General features: G+C 38.0%; 1 protein-coding gene across 2 annotated transcripts in view; it reads right to left on the minus strand.

Annotated features, from left to right (window-relative positions):
- Positions 1-26,146, minus strand: part of KCNK2 (potassium two pore domain channel subfamily K member 2) — a 137,853-nt gene that overhangs the window by 39,722 nt on the left and 71,985 nt on the right. For both annotated transcript variants that reach the window (XM_081121589.1, XM_081121588.1), the window contains exon 3: positions 21,544-21,661. In XM_081121589.1, the coding sequence (XP_080977715.1) occupies positions 21,544-21,661 (118 nt within the window). The remainder of the gene's footprint in view (positions 1-21,543; positions 21,662-26,146) is intronic.

The following is a 26,146-nucleotide window of genomic DNA, read 5'->3' on the forward strand; positions in this document are numbered from 1 at the left end:
TTCTATGGGAGATGTGGGCTCCTCGGTTCAAAAAGAGTTCACTGTCAACCTGAATCTATATGTTTCATATCATCCCCCAAATCCATTCCTGTGGGGTTCCCTCACCCCACCTCCCCTGCCTTCAACCTCACTGTGGAACTTGTCCCCATTATTTTTACATGTTTTCTGTCATCTCGGTGTAACGTTTTGGGGATACGAGGTAAATGCATGTTTATATCAAACAGCTTGTAAAGTAAATTCGTGTTTGTAGCAGATAGGGAATTAGATGTGAGAATTTAACGATGTCTCTTAAGACGGTCACTACTGATCATCTTATAAAAAGTCCACAGATTTACAGTAAGATATACAAACATCATGGCTTTTAGAAGCATTTTACTCAAAAGTCTAAAATTATCTGATTGAGAGAGAAATCAGGATTAATAGCCTTTAAAAGTTTCACACTATATTACAGCCATTTCTGGATCCGTTGCTCACTAGATACGTGACCCTGGGCAGATTATTTCCTCGTTTGGTAAAAGGGTGTGACTGTTACTATTATCTACTTCATCGAGGTGTAAGAACTAAGTAAGCTGCTACATGAAGAGAGCTTAGCAAATTCTATTATACTATCTGTGTTCAATAGACAGGGTGGGGCAAAAGTAGGTTTACAATTGTGAGTACACAAAACAGTTTACTCTCGTATTATTATTAATAAATTATTTTATTATTTTCCATATGAACAACTAAACCTACTTTTGCCCCACCCTGTATGTTAGGCACTATGATAATTATTATTATAATTTACCATTGTAATAGCATTGGTAGAAGCAAAGAGTAGCCAATCACGTACTTAGCCCTATCAGTATACGAACTATGTAAGAGCCAGATGGGTAGGGTCGCGATCACACAAAGCTCTCCACTATGTTCCGAAATGTTCTGTCGAATGCAGGTGCCATTCTTTGGAAGGAGCCCTGGAAAACAGCGCGCAGAGGGCAAGGCAATTTGTCACTATAACGGTTGAAAGGATCAGGATGTTTAGGCTGAAGAAAAGAAGCTGAGAATGGAAGAAGGCAGAGACCTGCTTTCAACTATCTATCGGAATGATTAAAACACAGAAGAGGAAATGGGCCTGCTGAGGCGCGTGAGGCAAAGAACAAGAGCGACGGGTCCAAGCTACGGAACGTGAGCTCATGCTGGGGTAACCACAGCCGAAGTGGCGTAAGTGGCTATAAGAAGCACCTGCAGCCTGTGACATTTTGGACCGAGCAACACCATCATCTAACCTACAATCTATATTCAAATCTTGCCACTGTCCTATTAAAGTCCTTTAGGACATTGTTTTCCCTGTTCCAGGATCCAATCCAAGATTACGCAGTACATTTAATTAGAACATCTCTTCAGGTTCCTTTCATCTTCTGGAATAGTTCCTAAGCTTTTCTTTGTCTTTCATGACTTTGAGGCTGTTTAAAAAATACAAACGAGTTATTGTTATTTAAATGTGTCTAGTACCTCCTCAGAGACAGATTCTAGTGATACATTTTTTGGCAGGAGTATCACATAAGTGATACTGGGTCCTTCTCAGTGAATCACAGCCAGAGGCCCATGATGCTGTGTCTTAGGTGGCAATGTTGACTTTGCGTAGTCGGCTAAAAGTGCGTCCACTAGATTGTCCCATTGAAAAGTTACTATTTTGTCCTTTGCAATTAGTAAGTCATTTAGGAGGAAACACTTTGAGAGTATATAAATATTCTGTTCCTAAAACTTTCGCCAACTAGCTACAGTATCTGGAAATAAACACATAAACAGCGCCAGAAAAGAAAACATGAAGGCAGATGAAGCAATAGGACAGTAAAGGAGGTAATAGTCATTTCATATAGAAGAAACAAGCCTAGAATTACTAGCAGATCCCCGTGTGGGGAAGAAGGAATGAGAGGAGGGAGCGAGGTTCTTGTCCATCCACTGTCTTGTTCTGACGTGGCTTCCGAAATCTCTGTGGGTTGTAATGGACCCTATATCAGCATGAGGGAGGGCTGAGAGCCCTTGAGATGGATGAAGAACCTGCCGTGGCTGGCACTCAGGACCTAGGGAAAACTGGCAAGACCACAGGCCCTGATGTAAGGAGTCCACACATTTAACGCATTTACCTCCCATCTGTTCTTATCTGCTAAGGCCTTTATAACGGTCTATACCAGAGCAATATGTGCAAAGGATCCACCCAGGGCACACGTGATAAGGGCCCAGAAACCTTGTACTGAGGCAGGTTAGCAAAGAGCTAGGAAAATTCGTTGGCAAGTGGAATGGGGAAACTGAGACAGATAACTAAACAGACGGCCGAGCAATTTACAGCTAGCTAATAAATCGCAAGATTTCGTCTTCCCTAACCGAGGACACTTAGAAGCAAATGGTTTACACATTCCAGACCTTGCTGGGGCAGACCCACCTCGGTCACACTCCCTTTCTGGTGACATTTTTTGAAGGTGAAACTTACCAGAGAATGACCCTGATCCCTCTATATGCTCATTTTGATGCATCAGAGTATTAAAGGACACACCTGGAAAGCTGATGAATGTTCTGATTGAGACCTCCCCCCAAATTCCCCATCTTTAGAAAACTGATAAAACCCCTTAAGACAAAGGACCCAGGGCACGCCGTCCCTTTCTTCCGCTTCTTCCCTCTGGTGTGTATCTTTGCTTCCTTTCTCCTAAGCTCTATAGCTCCCTGGAGGCTTGCAACCAGGGGAGCAGTGGGCAGCGGCAGCCTGTCCCAGGCTATCCCCTGAACCTGTCTCCAAGGGCCCTCCTTTTGCCTGTGTAGCTTGTTTGCTGAGTCCATGCAGCCCAGCTGGCTCACTTCTTCTGCCTCTGTGACTTTCTTTCCAAAGGGCCAGGCAGCTCTGCCTAGGCTCACTCTCGCTGCTACGATCTTGCCCTTCTATCTTAAGCCCTTCTTTTGTTACACTTGTCCCCAACTTTAATAAATATACTCTCAAAACCAGGTGGACTCTTGTATTTATCCTTCCTGCATGAAGTCAAGAACCCACACATTCCAGACCGTGCCAGGGCAGACCCACCTGGGTCCCGGTCCCTGTCCCGTAACAGTATCAGGGTTATCTGAAGGAGACAAAGGCCATCGCAAAGGTTAAAAAGTCAGGGAATGTTTGACCACAACTATCTGCAACAGTGCACCATTTCTGTACACTATCCAAGAATGGAACTCAACCACCTCAACCCTGTCCTGTAGTCTAACATCAGTAAGCGAGGCCTGGTCAACTTGGCAGGGTGGACTGTTCTGACATGAGTCCTCTGGTTATTCCAGAGAGCCCTGCTAAGATCCAACACTGTTCTTTACTGTTTCTCCAGATGAATGACTATGTGGCCTGAGGTACGGCAGGCGTCTGCGTGATACCCTAGTCCATCCCATTTTCTCTTTTTGCACAAGAGCACAAATGTCTTCAGTTACAGCCATTAGAAGTAACCTACCTGCCGGAAGCATCCAGATAAAAAATAAAGAAATAACTTTTTTTTTTTTTTTATTGTTCTGACTGTGGAATTGCTAGAAATAGATCCTATTGTTTAAAAAAGAAAAGCCTAGCTGTTAGAGGGCTCCATTTGATCTGCACCATGCAAGTTAAAAGGGCGTAAGGAACAACAGCTCCAAGTTCTCATCTACCACTGGCTCAGATTCGGCCTGGAGGCAGCTAGAACATCCTCAGATAAGCTGACAGGATTTCCTCAGGAAGCCTCTTTGCATCACCAATAAAAGGGCCCAAAATCCAAAGAGAATTCTGGATATAAGGAAATCTGCCTTTCATTGATCAAAAAATTGAGACCAATCCCATGTGGCACCTCCGTGCTGGATTTTTCATGACCTCCATAACAAAGTTAGCAGAAGGAAACTAGAAGGGAGTCGAGTAGGACGGCGGGGGCCTGATATGGCTCTTCTCTGAGCGTCTTCTGCTCCACCTTTCCAATGGTTCTCTGGCCACCATCATGCTGAGCTCTACGGCCGAACCCGTGCCTCGGGGGCAGCGCCCCTCACTCAGCCACCTCTCCCCAGGGCACACACACAGAGTGACCCAGCGCTTTCCTGACGGGAAGGGCGCTCCTGCAGACCCCCACATAGCTCCCTGGGTGACAGAATCAAGTGGCTATTTGGGGGGATGGCTCCTCATGTTTTCTCCCCCGCCCTCCCTGTATAAAGTAAGAGGAGACTTCCCTCCGCAGATTTACCAAGTGTTCTACCCAGTGAATGGAAAGACGCTGGTTAACCGACTTGATACTATGCACGGATTTATGAGCCCAGATGAAAGGTATCCATGAACGCTAAGCCATAGTTTGTCAGCTTTTAAGATATTAATCTTTGTGACTGTCTGGACTTTCCAACTCTCTCCCTGGCCAGTTGGCAGCCTCTTCATTGCCTTGAGGTATGACTGTTATAGCAAGGTGAAAAGGAAGCAGAATTAAGCTGTGGTTTCCTTTAACTCCTAAATGAATGTTGTCCACACTCAAAATGCTCCCCCTTGAGAAAACAGCCCTCGGGTTTTGGCATCTCATATGCATAACAAGAGAGTGACAGGTGTGTCAGTCAGGGGGCGTCCAAAGAACTCGAGGGAACAGGGCAGATGGAGGAGAGATGGGACCATGGGACGTGGCCTTGGAGGAGGTGGGGTGGAGCAGAGGCCAGAGGGTGAGACCTGGGGGGCAAGGAGAGGGGTTCGATGGTATTCCAGAGCTGGCTTGAAGATCAACTGTTAAATTCTCAGCAATTCTGCAAGTCAGCTGACTTCACGTTAGTAGCTTGGAATCAGTTGTAGTAGGAATATTTTATGCCGCAGAGATTGGCAAGCACTACAAGTTAGGGCTTTCCCCCTCTCTGCCACCTACTTTTATCAGTACATTACACAATAAAACAGTCAAATTTAAGAGACCGTAAGTAGTCTGTGCCATGGACTTGGACAGAAGAAAAGCCAACACCGATAAGCCAACTCTTGGCATTTATATGAGTACATCACCCAGAATAACTATCATCTCTTCTTCCTATCACTTTCAGGGAAGGGCCTTCTATAGACAGCTGCTGTTCACTGGAAGTGGAGCATCTAGCAGGAGGCTGTGTAAGCCACCCCGTCTGAACAGTCCCAAGTGGACAGCTCATTTTTCTCACAGAATCTATTAATATCATAGATAAATAATGTCCTCCTTCAAACACTGTAGGAATTTGTAATTTTTAAATTATCTGTCTCAATTTAATTAAACTAGGGAGCCATTTAGACTGAGGTGGTTCCAATACCTTCTCAGCCTACTTAAGCAAACCCAAACCTAACCTAGTAAATGCTCCAAGGTTAAGAAACCAAAACCTAAGGACAACCCTTCACCAACAGCCAAGTGGGCTTTCCCAAATAAGGCAGCTCGGCAAGCTACAGCCAATCAGAGAACTTCCTTGCTTTGTTTCCACCTATTCTCTACGAAAGTCTTTCTTTGGCTCCTGTCAGTTGAGCCTTTCTAAACACTTCTGGTTTGGCCCAGAAGCCACCTGACACAGTATTTCACCAGACAGCTCCCTTGCTATCTTTGGTTGCAACTTACGTAACAAAATTCTACATCACACTTGTAAATTTGCAGTTCTTTAAGAGGTTACAAGTTCCTTATGTTGTTCATTGAATGAGCCCCTAGCAAACATTTTTTGCTAACAAGGCACCACTGCAGCTAAAGGTGGAGAGGAAATTCCCCCGCAAAGGAATTTTGCCGGAAGAGCAACAATAATGATGAATCTACATGTTGTTTTCTAACTTACCCAGCTTTTTCTTCAACACATTGGTTTGCATCCTATCAAATTCACCGATGCAAGTATGTGCTTGGTAAGTGGGGGAGCAGAGGGGGAGAAATCATGAGGGGAGCAGGGGTAACAGCGCATTAAAATAGTGCTAGACCATCACCCACTGTTCTGCCGGTGACAAAAGCCTCCAGTGAACATGACACGGGAGAAGTGAAACAGCTCATCTCAAGGTCCTTCTCGGGCCCCACAGGCCATTTACTGTGAGAGCATCTCACTTTGTGGATTTAATTGTGTTGAAAGATGTGCATTTTAAATAAAATGTGACCACTAAATGTTGGCCAGCTATTTTATGTGAAGCTCAAGCCAATAAACAGATCTGTTCAAAGTGTAATGAAATAATTCTTGTAGAAATGGCTGTGAATTCACATGCTATTTAACTGCCTTTTATTATCTGATTCTGCTCTTATCCCAAGATAACCAAGCTTTCCCAGATATGGACAGATTGTAGGTCTGGAATCTGGACATTTATGATAATGCATCTCCTGAGCTCTCCTTTTCACCAAGTCTTGTAATCCCTTGGCCTTTCTCATAATGTCCACATCTAGCAAGAATCCTGCTAAATCAGTTTTGTTTGTTGTTGTTTTTAAATATGTCTTTATTGATTTCAGAGAGAGGAAAGGAGAGGGAGAGAGAGATAGAAACATCAATGATGAGAGAGAGTCATTGGTCGGCTGCCTCCTGCACTCCCCCTACTGGGGATCGAGCCCACATGTGCCCTGACTGGGAATCGAACCGCAATCTCCGGGATCACAGTTAGATGCTCAACCCCTGAGCCACACGGGCTATGCCTGCTAATTCAGTTTTGGCAGAATTCCCCATCCTCAATATCTGATCACCCTTGATATCTACTCAGGTTTCTCATCTGCCACCACCACCCAGGCGATATTTGATCAGCTTTATGGGCCTTTAGCAAGAATCCTATTAGGTTATTTTAAGCAAAATCCACAATCTTCACATTGTTTTCTAACTTACCCAGCTTTTTCTTCAATACAAGAAAAAGGTTTCCCCTTGTAATTTTCAATCTTCTGGCCCTACTTCCTACTTCTTGGTTATATGTTTCCACTTTGCCTTGTTGGAGAGCTAAGCCCAACCCCTCTCCCCTTTAACAAAATCCCATTGCAGCAGTCCCTATATCTTTCATGGTAGTCCTGAAAAAGGCCTGCCTTACTGTTCTTTAACCATGTCACTGAATACTTCTTTCTTTAACACTATGAGCGGTAAAATGATAAAACTATGCAATTCTCCCATCGCCAAATTGCCCTAATAGTAGTATAATTGATACAATAAATGCAAAATATTTTCTTTTCATTTTAGAAAGCTGGATCTTGGTGGATATTAATCTGAATTGTCAAGAAAGCTATGCCGTCTTTGATTTATAATAAATTTCCTCAATTGCAATCAGACTCACTCAAATTTATTTTCAAGTACAGTGAGGGCAATACACCACAGTGGTTAAGACTGTAGGTTCTTGAGCCCCAAATCTGGGTTTGAATCTTCGCCTTGCCATTCTGTCACTGAGAAAGTTACTTTAAAAAAAACCCAAAAAACTCTTGGTGCCTCAGTTTCCCCATTTGGAAAATGAGGATTATGTGAAATAACACACCTAAAGGAATTAGTACAGTGCTTGGCACATGGTAAATCAGTGAGTACTAGCCAGTTAAGGTCTCTTTCTTGGCCGTAAATAAAGCATGGCTCAGTTACCGCCACTGATGCTCAGAATGTGTCTGCTGTTGATAAAATGATACTGGTATAGGGGCTGGTGCTGTTTGCTGCTCCTTTTGTCCCTGAAGCATCTTTAAAGTAAGGAGGAGCTGAGCCAACCTCCTTTGTCATGCTTTTTACTTTGCAGATTATACAAGGAACAAAAACAGCTATTACTTGATACCAATCAAATAATCCATAATGCAAGTGCTCTAAGTTGTTACTGTAATTCACCGTTCATTGTCACAGCCAAGCAGACATTGGCTTCCATCAGAGTATTATACCCTTGATCAGCAAGTGGTAAACATGATGACTGCACCACAGCAAAGCTTGTTATTTTGGAGGAATTGCTTTGACATCTCTCATAAGATTGCTAGACAGTATCTTATCTGAGATGACCTATTATTTTTCTATATTCACAATACAAACTATCAAGAATTGAGGGGGAAAAAGCACCTCAATTTTTTAAACAAAACTGTAAAATGTAAAAGTTGAAATGGCCAATGGAATTCTATCCCCATCATAACACATTCATGGAAAACTGAGGCTAAGAAAAACAGAAGTATTGGTGAAAATTATGTAGCATAGGTTGAAGAGATAACATGCAAGGTTTTCAATTGTTGCGTGTCTATATTTAATAAAATTTAACTTGAAATCAAGGTGTAAGGAACTATGCTTGCCCTGTTATCTTGGGGCAGTGATTCAAAACTCATCAACTGCTGTCAGCGTCAGACAGGAGTGAAGAGAGTGGGACAGCCAGCCTACCTGAAAGATGCATAATTATGCAGATACTGAACTTGAGTGATGACAGCTGAGGCTGGGTCACCAAAACCATTAAGGGTCATCAATGAAACTCAGTTTAAATTCAACATCCATTAGCATCTTTCTGATTCATCTTTAGTCTGAGATTAGATTCCCAGGCATTCTTTGATTTTGACAAATTAAATATCTTTGAACTAATTTACTTGTGTATCTTAATTTTTATAAGATATACTATAGAAAAAAATTAAGAATGTACATTTACATGTTTAAAAACTATATCCTCAAGATCAAAAGAGTGAGGCCATGTAGTCTCAATATCATATAAGGTTTTCTCACACGATGTAAAAGCAGATATACTTTGCTTAATTCAATATTTACAAGTAAAAGGAGTGTTGGGGGACACATCAGAATCCAGTGCTTTTCAATCCAATTTTGTGCATTTTCCAAAGGTAACAATGACATAGCCCCTTTTCTTAGAAAGGTGGAGTCTTTGCAGTAAATCTCTAACCATGAGGAGAGAAAGATGAATAGATTCATTTCTCACTTAGAATTTATGGTAAAACACATAATACCTCACTTTTCTCAACATATGATGCAATGCAGGTCAGAGGTTACGAGCGTCAACATTGCAGCCAAAATCTATGGGTTTAAAACCCTATTAATGCCATGTACTCACTGCATAACTGAGATACATTATTTAATCTCTCAATTGCCTTTATTTACTCATCCGAAAATGGGAGTAAAGACAGCAACAATCTTACAGAGGTTATTGCAAGGTTGACAGTTTTTAATATATAGAAAGCACTTAAAAGAGTACCTGGAACACACTAAGTGCTATATTTGTTTGCTATTAAGCCTGTCCACATTGAATTAAGTAGAAATAACTTTTGTGGCCCCCATCCCCACTCTATGTCCACAGATTAGAAAAACAAATCCAAAATGAAAAAAAAAGTAATGTAGAAAACTCGAAAAGAAATGTATTTTAAATTCCCAACTGCCACTCCCAGCCTATTTTCCTGGTCTACTTTTCCCTAACAGGTAACATGCTATATAACTTGCTTCCTTATTAAGTCTCTCATTAGGTTTGGTTTTTTTTTGGTCTATTTGATGTACTCCAACCACCAAGAAACTACTCAATAGTCACTCAAAAAATATTTGCCAAGTAAATGACTAAATGATTAGGAAAAGAATGTCTCTGAACATGCAAGACCCAGAATATGTTTGCGAGCCACAAAGGAGAGAATAAAAGATCATATCAATAATTGGGAGCCTAAAACCAACAAAACAAAAATGAATTCACTGGGATCTAAAGACAAAATTAAGTAATGAAAAAGAGAGGGTCTGATAACATAATATGAAAGGAAGCTAAATGTCCAACTGCAAAATTAAACTCTGTATTCTAGGTAAGTAAGTAGCAGAACTGAAATTGAAAGTCTAATCAGTGCTGCAGCTTATAGAATATAAATGATTTTCTAGAATTACAGAAAAAAAAGGTAGAAAGAATTTTAGGAGGCAAATGATATAGAAAGAAAACAGAGAAATGACATAAAAATTGTCAGTGTCCCTAAAGGTGGAAAAACAAAATCATTAGAATAGAATAATCAGAACTATAAATAAACAAAGGTTGTTCTGAAACAAAACAAAACAAAAGACTAACAAAGTAAATGAAACCAGTACAAGATTAAGAGAAAATCTCTAATCTAAAAAAAGTGGGGGGACAGTTAAGGAAAACAGGTTACCCATAAAAGCAGAAAACTCAGGCCAGTATCAAACTCCTCCTGTGTAACAGCAAATGACAAAAGAACATCTACAGTTGTGATAGGAAAAAGTTGCAATCCAAGAATTTTATACCTGGCCATGTGTGCAAAAGAAAGCCATTTGCAAATATGCAAATATTTATTCCACTCAAATTGAAAAAATTGGCCGAGGGACACTATAAGCCAATTGTGAGATAAATCCTCATACTAACAAGGTATTTATAGGGCACGCTGCATTCTTTTTCTCCTAGTTTAAGTGACACATTTTAGATCTTACATTGGATGACACAACAATTTAGATGACTGGGTCATGCTGTCTAGAAAATAAGTGAACAAAACTTTTTGTTTTCCTTTACAAAAGTAGAGCAGCATGGTGTAACTACTGGCCGTTATAAACCACCATATTAAGTAACGACTCTCTGTATCTTTGAAATTAAAGTTAAAAGATCTGAATTTTAGTTTTAGTTTTTTTTTAATTTGAAAGACTAATAAGCCATTCAAGGACAGCTATCATATGCCAACCAAGCTCAAATTTATAACATTCATAAGGATCACGGGTAATAGCATATTAATGTTTCTAAAAATCAGTAATCATATGATACCAACTATGTCAAGCATATATAGGAAAGTTACTATAAGAAAACTTGGTCATATCTACTTATATTCTTTTTTATATATTTCTGCACTCTCCTATTAATCACATATTACAATATATAAAAGACCAATCTATATATGATAAATTTTTGATAAATAAAATAGTTACAATTTTTTTTAAAAAAGCATAGAAAAAAGACTATGAAAAAGTGGTACTGGGCCTGGGCAGGTAGTTCAGTTCGTTAGAGCATTGTCCCCATGCACCAAGGCTGCAGGTTTGATCCCTGGTCAGGGCACGTATCAGTATCAACCAATGAAGCATGAATAAGTGGAACAACAAATTGGTGTTTCTCTTGTGTGCGTTCTCTCTCTCCCTTCCTCTCTCCCTCTCTCTAAAAAACAAAAAAATCAATAAAAAGTAGTACTGGATAAAGGAAAGTAAGTAAATATAAGTATATTTATTATATATGTTATATAACAGTTAAATATCCAATGAGCATTATAGTGACAACTAATGGTCATCAAAGAATAAAGATATGACATGTCCTTTTCTTTCTCTCTTTTTATTGGATTTATTGGGGTGACATTGTTAATAAAATTATATAGGTTTCAGGTGTACAATTCTAAACATCATCTATGTATTGTATTGTTTGTTCACCACCCCAAGAAGATATGACATGCTCTTAAGTTAGAATAATATGCGGCTGCTCAAACAGTGAAGCAAATCTTCAGGAAGTGGTAAGAAAACAGATTCAAAATATATTATTATGTGGAGATAGTAAGGTAGGGCAGCTTTCACTTGTATGAGGAAGGACCATGTATATATTAATTACACACACACATGTATATACATGCCAATGATTTCTAGAATAATAGCAAGAAATGGCAACAGTGGTTGACTCTGGGTCAGCAGCAGGTGGCTCACCTGTCACTGCATATTTTTTATATGGCTTGTTTCTCATTTGTTTGTTTAATTATGTAAATATACATTTTTAAGTAAAATTACACACCACTTGATTTTAAGTAAGCAAATCATTAATTCCTCACGATTGGCATGCCCACTGTTGCCATATAAAATAATATGATTTATTTTCTGTATTGACATAAGGAAAACACTATCTAAAGCTGCCTTGATTTATCTTTCCCAGAGTTTCTGTGGCTTTTGAAAGGCAACTAGCACTGCACATCTTCAGACTTCCAGCAAACACTTATAAACGCGAACCAGGAAACATTGTAGGGAGACAAAGAGTTTATTAAATATGATTTACTATCAGACCTATGCTAATTTTTCTCCCTATAATTACCCATAATTAAGAAAATCTTTATCATAATAACTTCCTTTCTACTACCATAAATCCATAATTTCCACTCTCTAATTTATCCCCCAAAGACTATGTTGACTTTTCTGGCACTTAAATTTCATTTTCTTAAAATTTTCCCCGAAGTTTGAATTTTTTAAACCCAGAGTGTCATGGATGGAGACTGGGCTTCAGTGTTCTAAATTATAACGTTTCCCATCATGTTTACAGAAAACAACTCAGAATCGGTAGCAGCTTGGGAGAACTGAAAATATTTGACACTATAATATCACTCAGAGCTCAGCAATAGAATAAGACTTTTTATTTTTAGAAACAGTTTCACATGGTTTTCTTCTGAGCTCTACCCTCAGTTCTCTAAGCCGTTATTTAATCGCTAGCATCTACATGAGCATATTGTTTCTGTTTCTAAAGTGGTATTTTCTCTCAATTTCTGAAGTGCCACAAAAATTACATTTTTCATCACCTTGAAAAGTAGAATTATTCAAGCCAATGGTTTAAACTCCTTTGAGGATTGTGGGCTCCTTTGAGAATCTGATACATACTGTGGGCCCTCTCTCCAGAAGACATGATCATAAACTTAAAGTTTATCCTATAGCTTCCAGGGTTTACAGAAATTAAGTCACAAAGCTTATTTCCACCTTTACTGAACAATGAAGACAAATGGAGAAATACAGCATATTCTTAAAAAGACACACAAAAAACACAATGCTATGTAGATAGTAGTTAATTAACCATTATTAAGTATATTATCCTTTGAGTTTTCATAAAATCAATCATTTATTATTATTCACCTATTAGGGAGCTATTTAGACTATCCACAGGAAGGAAACAACTCAGAAATCTAGTTCAATGATGTAGTCAAAATCACACAGTGAATAACTACTGGAATCAAGACTCCAATCCAGGTCTTCTATTTACAAATTGCATTTTCTTTCCTTGCTTTACACTTTTTTCTTTAGTCCCTGGTTGGCAAACTTTTCCTGTAAACGGCCAAACAGTAAATATTTTCAGCTTTGCAGGCCATATGGCCTCTGTTGTAACTACTGAACTCTGCCATCATAGCCAAGACGGCAGCCAAAGACGACAGACACTAACATCCCTGGGTGTGGCTGTGCTCTGATAATGACAAATGACACACCAAGTGGCAGGCTGGATCTGGCCCACGGGCCATACGTGGTTTGTGGACCCCTGCAGTATTTTGCCTCTACATCAAAAATAAATCCAGTCTTTTAACTAATTTTCCTAAATGGCCTGAATGTTTTTATCATCATGACTTTGACCTTATTAAGTGATCTTTACTGAAATGCTAATAGAATCCCTAAATAATACCATCAATAACTGCAAAATCTCTGCAAAAAAAAAGCTAAGATTATAATTTTACATGTTTATTTTTATTTTGAGATATTTTCCCTTCTATAAGAAGGTAGTTCAGGAACACAATCTCCTTCAATAATACAGTAGGAGCCAACAATACATATGAAAAGAGAAAAAAAAAAAATCCCATTGCAGTGATGGGGTTAAGGAAACAAAGTTTGGAAAGCAAATTAAATATTTTCTTATAATGTTTAATTAGTTTGAATATCAAGTAGCTTTGAAGGAGGGTATAGGGTATTCAAAGCTTTAAGAAAGAACGTATTTTCTTTTTTTATCAATATTAGTAACATAAATGAATGCGCAAAAGATAATGCTGGCTTATTTTAACAAAATAAAAATTACTACAATAATAAAACCAGCTTACTGTAAATTAGTACACTGTCATTCAGTGCACAAGCTGTTTTCACATACAGAATCTTATTTAACCTTCTCAGCAGCTAGGATTGGGAGAAACACTAGTCCCATTTGACAAATGACAAAATTAAAGATAATGGAACTATGATTTGCTCAAGAATACAACCCTAGCTCATAGCAAAGACACAAATCTAAGCTTACAATGAAATATGACATTCCTTAAAAAAAACAAAAAAACGGGAAAAGATTTTCATTCTAAGCTGTATTATGTAAGTAGTACTAGGTTAAGTTTCTGCATGAACACATATAACTCATCATTTAGTTGTAATATGGTATTTATTAGATCGTGTCTATATCTATTTTTATGCATCAAATTAAGTTACAGCATAGTTTCCATTAGGGTACCTACAGACACCACTGAAATTGCCTATATTGCCCATTAAAACATGCTATTTAGGCACATTATGGCTTATTTCAAACCCTTTCTTTTCACTTTTTCTTCCCTTGCTGCTTGCCTGTGGGACTTAGAGAGGACAGGTATACCGTTCAACCAAACTTGCCCACGTTTGCTGTTTCTGTTTTAAAATGAAGTTGGAAGGGGTAGAGTTTAATATTTGTAATTAACGGGCATTTTTTGATGACCTGTGACTTTCAATTATTCATATTGTCAATACAGGGTGGGGCAAATGTAGATGTACAGTTGTGAGTACATGAAACATAGTTTATTCTTGTATTATTAGTTATTAATTATAGTATTATTTTCCATACAGACAACTGTAAACTTCCATTTGACCACCCTGTATTCCCTGCAATGGGACATCAGAATCAAGAGCTGGCTGCATGGAATTCCTTTCCACTTGGAGTTAGTCGTGTCTGCATTATACGTTAGGTGCACACAAACCACACCACTTACACATGACCCTCCTTTGGCACGGGTACTTCTTTTGTAAACATCATTCTGTATTTATAGTACCACATATATAACAATGTCAATTTTCCAAGAGTAAGATTGCACAAGTCTAAAAAATTTATTTAAAAAAGGATTGGGGAGAAAATAAATATGTAGCATCGTGACTAGCTGAAAGCAGGCAGGCCCACACCAATGTTATTGCATTCCTTCCTTATCAAATGAAATACTTGAGACAGTTGCAAAAAATATTTTTTTCTGATAATCATCTGACCTAGTTTTAATCACATCCAGAGCCATACCTGCATAGCCGGTGGTCAGTCAGATGCTCTATAAAATCTATAATTTATGACAAAACAGTGCTGGCTTTCAGTGCTTAGGAAGGGGGAGAAGACAAGCAAAAATAGATTCTGTATTTATTCAGGGCATGAACTTCATGACAATTCTTTGCTCCCAATTTGGGGGTAATTTCTTGATCACAAAATCTGACAGTGATTAACTTTCCAGAAGATTAAAAATACGTTAGTGCAAACTTTTCAGAAGTATGCAGGAATAGAGTAAAGTGTGTTTTGTTTCAGAATACAAGCGATTCCTGACCTTGAACACACCCAAGATGTGATTGACTGCTATGCTGATACCATAGCCAGCCCTCCTCTCCCTGGGAGTTCCAGGGTCTGTTAGATCTATACTCTCTTGCTCTGTGTTCTTCTGCTACAAAAAGGGGGGGCAGGCAGAGGGGAAGAAGAGAGAAGGCGAGGGAGCAGCAACTTCCTTAGCCCTGGGAAGATCCTGTCTCTAATCCTTCCGACCAGCACTAGGTGCTCCGAATTGAAGCCCTTTTGACTGATGCGACATACATACGTAATGAGAAGAGAATTCGTCTATTTCATTATTGCTTTGGAGTCTACAACACTATTAATACAATAATTCAGCGTTATTGCCTATCAAATATAATTTTGAACTCTGCAAACTTAACTACCACTCATAAGACACAGTCTCTGAGAAATGCATTTTAACTTAGAAAGTAAGTAAACCTATGTGAATGGCAGGAACATATGTTTTTAATATCCTGAGATAGGTTTTTATTTCCATTAACTTAAGTGGATGGGAAGAGAAACAGAGAATGAAAAACCCAAAACCTTTTCTTAATTTCCACTGCCCAACACCAGAACTACATATTTTGGAGAAAATAAACACACACTTCAACAAACGGGTAGGAAGAAAAACACAATGAGATTGTAGAGTCAGACCTGGAAGTCACCTTGCAAGATTATGTGCCTTTTAAGCCACCTCAAAGAACCTTAACTTCTCCTCTAACATGGGTTTCCAAAATCCAATATGCAGTTTTCTGAGAATAGCCAAGAGACCAGTGAAATGTCACAGAGTTACAGGTGCACTAAATTAATAAGATAACACCCACCCACGAAAGTTGCAGTGATACCATCCCCTGGGAAAATGCTGCCAAATTCTACACCACTGCTTCAAGGGCATTCCTTTCCAAGTTCAGATAGCAGCTCCTTGAGATCACAAAATTGAACAATTTTTCCCTCACCCTTGAAGTTGTAGTTTACCACCATGTCCAACGGAAAGGTCCTAGACTCCTTGCTGAAGAATGTACAAGGCTCTACAGCTTGCAATACACCCTCTGCATTTCCAAAACTGACCTCTTCTAAGAAGAAGATAAAAATCCAGATAAACTGTTTATTAAAGTTATTCCAAACTTCATTTTTTCCTGTTTTTTTTGCCCCCACTTTGTTTTGTTTTTCTAATCATTAAGCATTTGCAGTAAATCTGTGATCATCTTTAGCAATTCAACCTGGGTAAAAGCAAATTAAAAGTCCCCTTGTCTGGTTCAAAATATAGAAAAACTAAATATAGAAACTACATAACTGAATTCAATCTCTATACCCAAGTGGCACAAAACAAGAGTGCTTTGTAACTATGAGGACAGCTACTCCAAGGGAAAGCTTCCCCTAAGACTTAAGGTCATGCTTTGGGATCTTAAAGCTGCTGCAGACCATGGTGGTAGCCTTGCGCATTCTCACACTCGCAGATCATGATGACTGAGTGATCAGCTTGGGCACATCTCAGCAACCAGCATTCCAGTTTACTTTCCACTGGGGAAAATGCTATTATATTGAATGCCTTCAGGTAAAAAAACCATCTTACAATTTTATTCCTATCTTTAAATGGACCTCAAAATAGAATGCAGTTGTCCATTACATCAAGTTGTCAATAGTCTCTCCTATAGTGTAAGTGATTTCCTATTGGCTTTCAAATAACACAGTTTAAAACACGAATACCCCTATGGCAGTATTCTCAGAGATAAAGCATATCTCCATCAGTATGCTTTCTTTTTTTTTAATCGTGTATCTGTCCACTTTGGGCCCCCCTTAGTTCAATTCAGCATCTTCTCGCCTACGGGTGAATGCACCAGCCTTCTCTCTGGCCTCCGCGCTTCGCCCTCTGCCTGAACTAGTCTTTGTGCTCCCCTTTCCCTAGCCGCTTTCTTCCCATCCTCCAGGTGTCAGCCTAAATGTCCCCTGCTTGGAGGTCTTCCACAGTGGCCCCTAGAACCCCTCCCACTCGCTACCTACTGGCTGCTTAGGACCATGGACAACGGTCTTGTTTTCTAAGGTGCTGATAATTGACTGTTGGTCCCTTCAACCCCAACGTGGGCTCCAGGAGGGAGCCTGACCACCTGTATTCCTAGTCTGTCTGAATTAAATAAGAAACAAATAAAAATGGAGGGGGGGGACTACTAAAAGGAAGCTTCTGGATATAACATGACATGTAAAATCTTGATAGTTTTCCCCCCTCCTTTCTTTTTACAGGATCCACTAGCGCTCTCCATGAATTGCAGGTTTGCTGCCTAAATATACACTTCGTTATTCAACATCTTGACCCCTTCTCTCTTCATTGTATTAGCTGCCAAGACCTCTTGATTCTTGCATCTAATTATTTTAACATTTTTCTCTTACTCTCATCTTTCCAAAGCCACTCCAAGCATCCAGTCAATACTTTCATGCTCTTTCCATGGGCCACTGACATGACCTCCTAACTGCCCTCTCAGCTGTCGGTCTCCGGGGGTCCTCTTCCTCACAGATGCATCTTCTAATGTCACTTTTAACCTGTCCTTTCATTTGCCAAAAAAGAAAAAAAAATCCACGTTCTGTCTTATAGTAGGTCCAAAATTCACAAAAATCAAATTATATTCAACTGTATTTTTCCCATCTGAATCAGTCAACAATATCTCCCACTATTCCTTTAAACAATTCCTCTGATCTACTCAAATACTGGCTTTTCTGTCCTCAAAATGAATCAAGTTCACCCCACTCCTTGTTATTTTTGCTTAACTATGTCACAGACTGGGAGGCTCTTTCCCCTTCATCAATCAAAACCAAAACTTTTTTCTTCAAAGCATCATTCAAATTCAACCTATCTAAGTTAAGTCTTTCCTCCCAGTTCCAGCCCACATGATCTTTCCTTTTTCTCCATTTTTATAGCACTTAAACCATGGTTCCACGTACCATGTGTTTATACTTGTTTCTCTCATTCTTCGATTATATCATATGTGTAAATTTTATCTTGCAAATTGGACCATGCCCTTTATACCCCTGGCAGTGGCAGAAGTAGCACTGATCCAACAGGAGCCACTCACACTGACTTACTAATTTGCATGGTCCTGAGCATGAGTCCCTTCAATGACAAGCAACAATTCCAGATAACTTGCAATTCCCAAACAGAACATTCTGTCTCTGACCCTTGGTCTTACCACATGAACTCCCAATGCCTCAAATGTTTCCTTTCCACCTTTATTCACCTGGAAAATTCCTAACTCTCTTTCCAGTCTCAACTAGGACACTTACTAAGGAAATATTCCTTGCCCTTTTCCTTACGCACCCACCTGCCCCAATATTTATGTGAAGTGTTACTCCATTCTATTTCCATTAAATGCTCTTAAATGTACCTGTCACTATATGGTAAATGACTATTGGCCCATTGGCTTCTCAACTGGTCTGTGTACAACTTAAGCTCAAATACTTTATCTTTTATTATTACAGTAGCAGAGTGATACTGTTTTATTATTTGTTGAATCAACAACTGAACAAATAAAAAATTAGTAATGAAATCTATTGAAAGAGCTAAGAATTTAGTATAATAGGTATCAACTTAGCATTATGTCACGTCTAGTAAGCCACAGTCCATACCATTTAGAATGCCTATTTGTTTTCTATTCTAAAAATAATCATTAAGCACCCACTATGTGTCAAGCATTGGGAATGCAGAAAAGACTCAAACACATAAAAATCCCTAAACTTCACAGAACTTGTATCTATGGTGAGAAAGGCAATGAAGTATGGTTTTTGTTCTGATGGAGTTAGAAACCACAGAAGGGTCTGAGCAGAAGGTTCCTTTCTGTAAGGATGCTAACACTGAGATGATGCTGGCTGGGACCAAGATGCTGGCAGTTTGAATGGTGAGCAATAGTTAGATTACGGATCCCCTTTAAAGGCCAAGCCAACAGAATCGGCTGATGGACTGAAAGTAAGGTGTGAGAGAGAGGAGTCAATAATGGGTGTTAGTCTATACTACTGTGGAATGGAATTTGTTAAGGGTTTGGAAGGATTTTGGAAAGAGTATATAGACATATAAAGAGATTCTCTAAAATTATTCCTTAAATTTTAACGTTCCATTTTGTGTAATTGAACTCCCCTTGGGCATATTTCCAATGAATAGTAAAGGTCACATTGGCCTCCAAGGCAAATTGATAACACTGAATAGAAAAATCTTGGGCAACTACAGCCAGTGCCGCTCCCTGAAGCACTGCTTGTACCAAGCACCTTATAAAACCTACTGTAATTTCTTCTCCAAAACTGTCTCAAGTCCTATTTTGAAATGACTGATTCAAAATAGTGCGGGATGTTACAATTTCCAGGACTGCTAAAAGCCACTTCAAGGCTCACACAATTATGATCGTTAGCAGTATTAGCAATTATACTTTAAATTTTCAAATGCACACCTATGAAAGAGGCCAGAATGTTCACCCAGCCTTAAATCATAATGTAGTCCAAGGAGGTGGCCTTGACCTAGGAGTAAAAGACCATGAAATACATTTGGATGACCTAGAATGACTTAATTCACCTACTGCTACAGCCTGAGATAGAACAGTAGGAGATCTGGGCTGTCAGGCAGCTACCTAAACAACCTAAATAATCAGTTACTGTGCTTAATGGCTATAATTTGGGGTGAGGCTGGTAATAATGGTTTATTTTTTCATGTGTTGAAGGATATGTCTGCAAAACTTACTGAATCTGGGATTTGAAAAATGAGACTGTTTATAAACATATGATGCAGCAGCAAGTCTGTATAATGAGTAAGTCTCCTGTGGAATAATTTCGCGGTGGTCATGATGAGTTATACCTTGGATTTCTGAGCTTTCATTGGGCAGAAACAAACCATTCTCGCTCAGTCTGTGAGCTTTTTTCCCTTCCAGACTCTAAGCAGTTTACACAATAAACAGTCATTTCCATAATCGAAATGACCAAGATGTCTAAGCTGCAAAGTTAACCTGCTATTATGGTTAGAAATCAAGGTTGCCATTCTTCCAGATTTTCACAGCCACACAACTTCTTGACCTAGCTAATGGAAATGGAAGAGTAAACATAGTTCCCTGACCTCTGAACAAAGGCAAAAATCAACATGCTAAGGTATTTATTTCACTGGCAAGTGACCCAGCACCAAGAGGCACTGCAGTGAATTCACATAATGACAGGTCACTACAAATTCCTCTCAAAGGGAAATGTTAAGCGAGAGTTCATCCATAAATTGCCCATGCTTTCTTCATTAGGACTTTGATATAAAGTACTGATTTGAAAACCTTATACGCTTCATTTGGCTTTTGTCAATGGCATCAAGGAATAAAATGAAAATTTTTAGAATCTTAATTCACACCCCAAAATCAGAGATCAGGTCCAGGAGTGGCATTCTCATCACAAGCATATGTGGAGGGGCAGAACTCAGTTGTGCACATGTATTTTCTTCCACTTAAAACCCCTGCATAACTGTAATGAGTCAGTTTCCTTCCCTATCTTAAATCTTAGGCTTTAAACTGACCTCTTGCCATTAAACCAGACAGCTATAATTCCTCCTGGTCCCCAAAGCATGGCAAGCGTGGCCTTCACTGTGGGGTCTGGATATTTCTTGGGTACTGAATGACTAACAGTAGAGAAATCATCTACATGTACCCATTCTGCTGCCAGAAGGTGCTGAGTGTGTGCACACTCAAGCCTGAAAGAGATCACGTTCCACTACGTGACCCTTCTAACATTATAACAAACAACATGATTAAAAGGTAAAACAGCAAGGATTTCAACTTTAATTCTTTTTTGTAATCCTCATAAATCAGTGTTAATTTTTTATATATGTGCTATTGGAAACACATAATGTATAAAAATAAAGTCCTGAAGTAATTATAATAGACAGGAATTATATAAGGACAGGAATAACCTGTTGAAATATAGTTAAAATTTATAAATTGAAAAAGTTGATATCAGATCATGAAAAAAAGTCAAAATTGTACTCCAATCCTTTCTTTCTACAATCAAAGAATCAAAGGTGCAGGAAAATTTAAAACTACTTGCCCCACCCTCTCCACACACACACAAATCATAATTTCAAGCCATTTCACGAAGTTCCTGTCCATTAGTCAAACGACAACTGCGCTGCTCTTGAATTTCATGTGTATTTTTTAAACAACTCAGTATTCTGAAACGATAACTAATTCATTTCCATTATCCCCTTGTTCAAACCTTTAAACCCTTTTTCCAAAATTAATTCACTAAAATCTAATTTTCTACCTTACAAAGACCATTTTGACCAACTGTAAAAAAATAATTCAAACAAATGAAGTTTAGCTCACAAGCTGTACCAAAATTAAAAAACAAAATAAGTTGTCTCCTACCTATGGTGGTAATAACAGTGCCAGCAAAGAAGAAGGAACTTCCCAAGTCCCAGTGACTGATTTGATTGGAGGTGTTTCCTAACGGTATAATCCCTGCATTTATTGCTGCCACTATTTGCTGCAAGTTTAAAAAGAAATTCATCAGTACACATGAATCACATGGAGGCATCAAACAGCATACATCCCACCCCAGATGACTACTTACACAAAGAGACTCAATTCTAAGGTTTGCTTTTCTATTTACAGTATACAATATAGATTATACTTTTATACTAAAGAATTTAGTAAGTTCAATTATATTTGCTATCAATTTAATGGATATGCATGAAGCTTATCATATTGTACCAATATGCATTCATATCATCCATTAACATATATAGTGACTTATTTATGATAACAACTAAATGAAGCAATGCATTTTTAGTAAACATCACATAATTAAAATATCAGATGGAAAGCTACAATTTAAATAATATAGCTTCATCAAAACCACAACAATTTCCAAACTCCTAATCATTTTGAATGTTAAACACAAGTAGCCAAACCTGGGATGTGTGTTAACTGTAGAGGGTATATATCAATGAGGTCCAACAAAACAGGCTCAGATGAGATGGAAAAGACACAGCAATTCCCTATGTAACTTAATGAAGTCCATCTATATCTAGAATCTCAGAATCTCTCCCGGTTTCTATACATTCTATGACAATATCACCAAAGACCCGTAGATGACAATTAGTCAACAATATTCACATATGGGCACTAGGATCTGGATGCTGCCTTGAACAGCACTGACAGACAGACAGACGGTGACATTTTAATCCCTTCTTCAATCATCAGATGTTGGGGAGGAAAAGAAGAGCTCCACAAGCACTAAACATAGAAGGGAATATGTTAGGAGGAAATGTGTAGTGAAAGAGAGACATAGAGATTGTTCAGACAAGACAGGTCTGTTGGAAATAGAGTTTTAGAAATCTTCATCGCTTAACTTACAGATTTTAAAATGAGAGGAAACGTCATCATAGGCAAAGAAACTAAAGACCAAAGGAGCTTGTTTAAGGCTATACAGTGTACTGGCGAATGGACAAATGCTACACTGTGTTAATACAGGAGGCATGACCTAAGGGGTTACTGTCAGGTAATCCAGAGCTGGAATGCAGTAGAAATCTCATTGGTTTCATTTATTTTAAACTATAAATTAAAACTTCAACAGCTGTGTGTAAAGTTAATTGAACTGTAGTTATTTACTTGAACAGTGGCATATGTTCATTGCAAAAAGTTAGAAAAGTACAGAAAGGCATAAAGAGGATAATAAAAAACTTCATAATTCCAGAATCCAGAGATAACCACCATTCATGTATTAAGGTATCTACTCCTGGTACTTTGCTACCCTTTTTACAAAGTTGGATTTATGAAATATATGAAATGTATTTTCTATTTTAATTATTATTCTATACCCAGTTTTCCCTTGTTGTTACCATATTTGTTGAATCATTGCCCAATATGTACACATAATGTTATCTGACTCTCTACTGCAACTTTAACATCAAATCAGACAAGTCTATTATTTTTAAATGTTTTTGCCGTTACTATCTATTATTCTTGTACAAACTTTAGAATCCCTTAGTTAAATTTTATAGAAATTTTCATTTCCACAGGTTTAACATATCTGTTGCTTGGATATATGTGAAATCTATAAAATAATTAAGGAGATTGAACACTAGTGTAATAGTGACACTTCCCCTCAATGAACATGGTATGAATCTCCATTTATTGAGTCCCCTTTAATATCTTGAAATAGAGTCTTTTTACATATTTCACATAGGTCTGTAAGGTTATTCTTAGGTCTTTTATTTTTTCTTCCATTTTAAAATTATAACTGGTTATTGCTGTATATTGCCATTCTCTGCACCTGCAATTCTCAATTTTTTAAATCTCAAAACCACTACAGTCTCAAAAAACTATTGAGGACATCAATGGGCTTTTGTACATGTGAGTTATAACTTGATATTTACTAAATTTGTTTGAATTCCTAATTTTCAAAATGTTTTGATCAATTCATGGAAGATAACAATAATCCCATTATATGTTAGCATAAGTAAGCTACTTTTACGAAAAATAATTCTGTTTTCCGAAATGAACAAATATTTAGTGAGAAGGGGGTGCTGTTCTATACTTTTATAACAGAAAACAGGTTCTAATATATGCTTCTGCTTTCAACATGTTGGGAGTGAACCACACACAGCCTGTGGAAAGCTCCACTGTACACACATGAGACAATGAGACTGGAAAGGCAAAAAATATCTTAGCATTACTAAAAAAATAGCTTTGACCTCATCAAATCTCTGAGATGGTCTTGGGACCACATCTTGAGAAGCACTGCCCTAGACTATTTAAAATCTCTGCTCTTATTATTATTTGTTGTTTTGTTGATTTTGTTTTCTACCTGAAAAACGAGAGTAAGCAAACTTATAGTTTACAAATAATGACATTTTATCTCCGCATCTTTTGATAGCTTTGTTTTATTACTTTTCATCTCTTTTACATTGCCCAGTATTTTGAAAGCAATGTTAAATAAAAATGAGAACAGATTGGGGCTTTTTTTGTCACATAAAATCCTCAGTGACTTCAGTGTTTTATCATTAAATGTATTGACCACTGGAAGAAAATGGTACTTAGTTAAATAATTATGAGCGCAAAAATTAAAAAGAACAGATAAATAAAACCTAACAATTTAAAAATGTCTTTGAAAATATCTTAAGATAGGAACACATACATTTACAGGCTCGTGATCTCTAGCCTTGTAACTCAAAGGAGAAACTAATGCTTCCAGGAAAAATCAAAGAAGAGGAGGTAGGATTTAGACAGATTTTCATTGCATCCAAAGTATGTTTTTATATTTTACAGGCATTTCTTCAACACATTCATTTATTAAAAAAGATGAACAATTGCTTCAGGTGTCAGGCACAGGGAAGCAAGAGAGGTAACAACATGGGTGATACAGATAAGAAAAGATAAGGCATATCTTTAGACTCTACCCCATTAAGCAAAATTATTTTATTGACTGGAAACAAGCTAATTCCTCCAACTTTTGACTTACTATAGCTTTCATGATCAGTACCATCCCTTTTTAGCCTGTTCTTTTGCTTGCCCGTGATGAGGTGCAACATTACGCAGACACTTGGATAAGGTCCACAAATTATTTAAATGCAAAATAAGCAAATGTAGACTTATAAACAGTATGTCTGGCAATGTGTGGGCTGTAAATAGTTATCACAGAGCTGTGATTATTGCAACAGAAGCCTGAGATGGGACTGAGAATATGTGAAATCACTATGAGAATGAATCTACCATAAGGTCTTCTTTCTGGATTATTCTTGTAAATTTATTTTATATCTTTGTACAAGTTCTCTTGGTCAACATCCACAGGAAATTGAATGCCCTTCGCAAGTGCACTGTCATAGATCTAAGAGTCTCTGCAACTTCGATATCAATTCAGGCCATCAGATCATTCAACAAATACCTTCATGAGCACCGTTTCTGTATATGCCATATTATGTGACTGAACAATCACTTCATCAATAATAAAAATTCACTTTTCCATTAAAGGCAACTTTTGTGGAAAATCAAGTCATGTTGACAACTGATTAAGGTGAATTACTTAGGTTAGGGTGAGTAAATGTTGGGTCCTATGCATTTAATCCTAATGTATTATTATTATCAGAAGGATTAAGGAAAGGCTTCCAAACTTAAAATCTACAATAAATGTAGTAGATCTTGGCTGAGGCTTCACTCAGTTTTGCTCTTTAGTTTATAGTCAATAATAGAACATGCATAAGGAAAGGAAGTTGAATACATACTTATAGTCAAGAGTATAAGCTCATACTTAAGAAATAGAACTCTAAGAGGCTTATACTCATAGAGATGATAAAGGTAATTACTCATATAATTATGAAAATCTTGTTTCCATGACAACAATGGCTTTAGAATCAAAGTTCACAGCATTCTACTATGAATTTGTGCATTCTTGAATTATTAAAAGTTGATGTCTCAGTGTTATCTAGCCTTCTAGAACTATCATCAGCTTTAACACCAAACATTGTTAAGACACTTGCTTGTAATCATATGAAACTAGCACAGCCTTGGAGCTCAAGGCAGGTACTGACAGTCATAAAAACATTTCTGTGAGTTCAATGCATGAGATAATATTTCTGGGGCCTTTGATAATCCAACAAGGGAACAAACAACTTTTTGAAAGCCACACCGTATTAGCATATTATTCCACAAGTATACTCCAGTGCCGCTCTCAGCTAACGATAATACTGGGTTGAAGCATATAATATTGCCAATACCAAGCACTTTTCGGCCTACAAAATGACAACTTCATATTAACATGCAAAAGAATGGTACTTAGGTTTTGATAAATAGCGTGTTAAACGTGCTAAATTTCATTGCAGTGTGATATTTACTACTGCAGCATTAAAGCTAATTCCTATTAGCAAAAAACTTCAGAGCAAATCTATTATGGTCTTATAGTTCTGCTATGAAGAATATATACTTGTCAGTTTAAGTAAAACCCTCTATGTCTGAGAATGCTATTCTGGGA

This window comes from Miniopterus schreibersii, assembly GCF_964146895.1.
Source record: "Miniopterus schreibersii genome assembly, chromosome: 19".
Lineage (NCBI taxonomy): Eukaryota > Metazoa > Chordata > Mammalia > Chiroptera > Miniopteridae > Miniopterus > Miniopterus schreibersii.